Raw genomic sequence first — 4,931 nt, 5'->3', positions numbered from 1 at the left:
CATCAATACCCTCTGCTCCTGCCTGCTCTAGAATACCACGGCCCAGAAAATCCGGCTCTTCTTTAAAAATGCGCGCGCTCGCGCACGCGCACACGCACGCACGCACGCACACACACACACGTTACGATAGCTGGTCTTCCAAGCGGAGATGGCGCATCCGATTTTGCAGAGCTAAAGTGTTACATTGTGTTTAAACAGCTAGGGTAGTCACGTGCTCATTCAGATTTGGCACGTGTCCAGCAAGCGTGGTGATATGTCCAGCGGGCTTGGTCACGTGTCCAGCAGGCGTGGTCACGTGTACAGCAGCCGTAGTTGTGTCCAAAAAGCATGCAGCGCCCCTTCGTACACTCAGGATACCACTGCCACAATGCTAGCACTATTTTTAAAGTGGGCGGAGCTCCAGGGAAATCCAGCGAATTGAGATTCGTAAACAGCGTATGATTTGAAAGAGGTAACTGGGCGCACAATCCGCGTACTATTTCGTATCACTATTTTATCAAATTTTACATAAAAAAATAGTTGGATTTTTAATATCTTTGCAACTTTTATTAGTCCATATCTTATTACATAGGATACGAGTAACGTGGCTGCTGTAAAACTTGTAGTAAAAAAGCGTTACAAATTGTAACAAAAAGCTGCTTGTGGCAGTAACCTGTATAATACAGTCGTTATGTTCCACACGGCTACACTAACGCCTGTAAGCGAGCGCTGCGCCAGCAGTTCGCGAGCCTCGTTATCGATCGACCAGTTGTTATGTCGGGGAATCTGATTAGCGGCGAGCAATCAAGCTGATTGGATGACCTAATAACAGTCGCTGCGACCTGCTCACTCATTGGCCGGTCTGGCTCAGTCAGCAGCCTCCCACTTTCATATAGTAAGGTGTTAACGCTCTGGTGAGTAGGCCCTCTAGCGGCCGTTACAATCAGGAGCGGTAATCATTAACGTTAGTGGCAGTGGTAGATTGAGCCCATGAGCGAGAACGCCATCTGTAGTGGAATTTGAGTCGTGTCCAGCGGGCGTAGTCACGTGTGCAACTGACGCGGTCACGTGTCCAACTTACGAGGTCACGTGTGCAACTGACGCGGTCACACGTCCAACTGACAAGGTCACGCGTCCAACTGACGAGGTCACGTGTCCAACTTACGAGGTCACGTGTGCAACTGACACGGTCACGCGTCCAACTGACACGGTCACACGTCCAACTGACGAGGTCACGTGTCCAACTGACACGGTCACACGTCCAACTGACGAGGTCACGCGTCCAACTGACGAACTCACGCGTCCAACTGACACGGTCACGCGTGCAACCGACGAGGTCACGCGTCCAACCGACGAGGTCACGCGTCCAACCAACGAGGTCACGCGTCCAACCGACACGGTCACGCGTGCAAAAGACGAGGTCACGCGTCCAACCGACACGGTCATGCGTCCAACCGACGAGGTCAAGCGTCCAACCGACGAGGTCACGCGTCCAACCGACGAGGTCACGCGTGCAACCGACGAGGTCATGCGTCCAACCGACGAGGTCACGCGTGCAACCGACGAGGTCACGCGTCCAACCGACGAGGTCACGCGTCCAACCGACACGGTCACGGCGTGCAAGTGACGAGGTCACGCGTGCAACTGACACGGTCACGCGCCCAACCGACGAGGTCACGCGTGCAACTGACACGGTCACGCGTGCAAGTGACGCAGTCACGTTTCCAACTAGCATTTTCGTGTATAACTGACGTGGTCACGTGGCAATATAACGTGGTCATGTGAATGGCGTGCATAGTCATGTGTCCATGCACGTTCACTACTTAGTTTCCAATACACGTTGGAGACGAAAATGTTACACGAATTAATTCTTTAACTTTACATTAGGTTACTTCATCCGAGCGACTTCCGTTACCTCATTGCATTGGCAATTACTAACTCAAACTCGGTTTCGACATGTCGACTATTATTTTCGTTACGTCACAAAATAAAGCAAAGAAATAAACTTCACATAACAAACCAGACACCTAGCTCATTGCAGTCTGTTCAGATGTTTACTCTATACTACATAACGTGACTAAATAAGGTATAATTTGAGTTTTTATCTCAATATTGGGGTATAAAAAGCAAAGGTAGATTATAACAGGTTTTCGTTTAGGTAATGGATTAGATAACATTTAAGGCAGATTAAGGTTTCTTATCTTAATAAAGATTTAATAATAAAATAATAATCTACTCAATTCGTGTTATTTCGAACTTTGGTTGTATTCTCATGTATACTTTTGGCTAATACTATATAATTTTGTCATGTCAAAACTCAGTGGTAATTTGAAAATTTGTGCTAATATGTGATGTAATAATATTAGGTTCGCATTGTTAATCGTTATCGTTGACCGTTATCGTCGCGTCTATTAAATTAGTACCTACAACTCTACATTAACTCATAACTCTTCGCAACAACATCAGTAAACCATTTCTTCAATGTATACAAGAGCATATGAACTTATTTTATTTTGTCGCATTTTTTATTGTATCATCATATGGAAACATTTGACAAATTCATATACCGATACAGAAATACAGATATATGCGACGCCTTGACATTAATCAAGACTGGGAATTATGAATTCTGCTATCTCTAAACACTAAAATCAAATCAAATTTGCACTATAGCAATATGATCTTCCAGCTGCAAGCGGTGCCAGAGTTATGGAATAGTGTATATATTTGCAATTTTGGCAATTCTGTAATCGTAATCATTTCTGCAGACCTTGCAAATACTACTTATTAACCGTTCTAATATCTTATCTCGACTAACCGTTCCAACTCCATGATAGCTTATTTCAGGCATGAGACATTTCCGCCGTTCGGCTGATTTCAGGCCATTTTAGAACCACAGAGACAATTTCTGAGATCAGTGTAAATTCAAGGATTTTTGGGGGGGGGGTAAGAATACCTCTGTGGTCTCTGACGATCGCGTACATGTGAACACACTGTGACTCGGTAACTATCCGGAGCGCTTCTACTCGTATCATTGTCTTAATGTATGCTTGCTAACATACTGATAAAAGCAGAGTACGTCGAAGTACAGCAATCAACTGGTATCACTGTTCATTTATCTTATGTAGTGAGCACTTGTACAGGTAGGCGGGGACCAATCTAATAAACCGAACACCTGCTCATACTGGTCCTTGCTCGACTACTACTTCGCTACACTAATTTTTACAGTAAGTGACCATGTTATATGCATAATTTTTTCCTTTTCCATCAAAAAGTGTTGCTAGTTGTGAGCTATTGGAATACCCTGAAATGGCTCTAGATTGCATCTCAGAGCTTATAATTTTCAAAACTCCCCCCCCCCCTAAAGTTTAAAAAATGTTCCTCCCTTTTCAGCATTTGTCTGTCTCATGCCTGTTATGTAGACGAATTCTGCATTACCGAAATAGGCGCAGGGTAAAATACATACAGAATTAACTGTTCAAACTAAACTACTGCTTTGTTACGGCAACACTCTACTGATGAATAATAACTGTGAGCATTTTATACAGCTGCACATGCTTGCCTGTGCTGGCATTATAATTACGTTAAGCATACGATTAAGAGGCGATAGCTTCCAGGCTTTCAAGCAGACCCGGGAAAAAATTTAAGAGAAAAGTAGAATCCAAATTTGCATAAGAACAGGACAAAAGTAGGACTTTGCTAGAAAAAGTAGGATAAAAGTAGGACTCATGCAGGCTTTCAGGAGTTTTTACTCATACTTACCAATATCAACAGAACCATAAGCCCCATATGACATATTCTTTACTCACATCACTTGTGCTGCATCCTAATTATCTGAAGCGACTACTCACTACTCCTGCACTCAAGTCCTTCTCTTTGGGATTTACATATGACAGAGTGTAACATCGTCATCAAGAATATTGAATGACTCAGATTCCTTTTAGGGTGTTTTGGGACAAAAAAATTTGAAAAAACTAAGAAAAAGTAGGAAATTCATGGAAAAATTAGGAAAAGTAGGAGCAAAGACAAAAAAGTAGGAATACTTGAAGGCCTGAGCTTCTCACTACAGTACTTTGATACATATATCGAGATACTCTATATTATCATCGCTACTCATCCTTCACATTCAAATTGTAACATCCTACACTCCTGAAGTAGCGATTCGTTAGTGACAGTGAAAAGTGTTCATGTCAAGTGCAAGCAAATGCGCCGCGTTCTACCGTAACATCGGACACAATTTTACCTAAAGCACGTTTTACCATTGAGCCAATAAGACGCGAATTCTCGTCAGTGACTTTATCCACGTACAACAAATATGATTCACTTGTGTATTGTTATAACATGGTCTAATTTTGCATAAATGGTTCGCATTTGTATGAAGGAAAAAATACACAGTAACACTACAAACAACAGTTACAGCTATATACTTCATTTCCCTATACACCATACCTTCTCGGTGGCCTGTAGAATCCTATACATTTTATTATCGTGTAAAAAAAATAGTGGCCAAACAAATGCCACCAGATTAGGATTAACATGGTATGTAATAGCAGAAGCCAACAACACGATCACCAGAGGTTCTTGGTATTATCAGATACTACTGCCTTTTAAACCATCCAGTGAGACATGATACATTTTTCTTATTGCTACAAAGTCAGAGACTTTTAAATTACAGTTGACTTGCACACTTTTCGTTTACCTCTATGGCCGACATCAGCAGTTAGTAGGAATGTAAACTTCACATGCATGCACGCACGCACGCACGCACGCACGCACACACACACACACACACACACACACACAAATGCATTCACGCACTTATGCAGGCACACACACGCGCACGCACGCACGCACGCACGCACGCACGCACGCACACACACACACACACACACACACACACACATGCATTCACGCACTTATGCAGGCACACACACGCGCACGCACGCACGCAC

At 43.4% G+C, this 4,931-nt stretch overlaps 1 protein-coding gene across 1 annotated transcript; it reads left to right on the top strand.

The window, feature by feature from the left end:
• Nucleotides 1-202: 202 nt before the first annotated feature.
• Nucleotides 203-1,606, top strand: LOC106820029 (cell surface glycoprotein 1-like; the record flags this gene model as incomplete). Its single annotated transcript, XM_014824586.1, has 2 exons — nt 203-308; nt 993-1,606. Coding segments are annotated over 2 exons (720 nt in total), but the record flags the coding sequence as incomplete, so codon positions are not given.
• Between the last annotated feature and the right edge of the window lie 3,325 nt (nt 1,607-4,931).

This window comes from Priapulus caudatus, unplaced genomic scaffold (genome assembly GCF_000485595.1).
Source record: "Priapulus caudatus unplaced genomic scaffold, Priapulus_caudatus-5.0.1 Scaffold5904, whole genome shotgun sequence".
NCBI classification, from domain to species: domain Eukaryota; kingdom Metazoa; phylum Priapulida; class Priapulimorpha; order Priapulimorphida; family Priapulidae; genus Priapulus; species Priapulus caudatus.
This window is presented reverse-complemented; position numbering and strand designations above follow the sequence as displayed.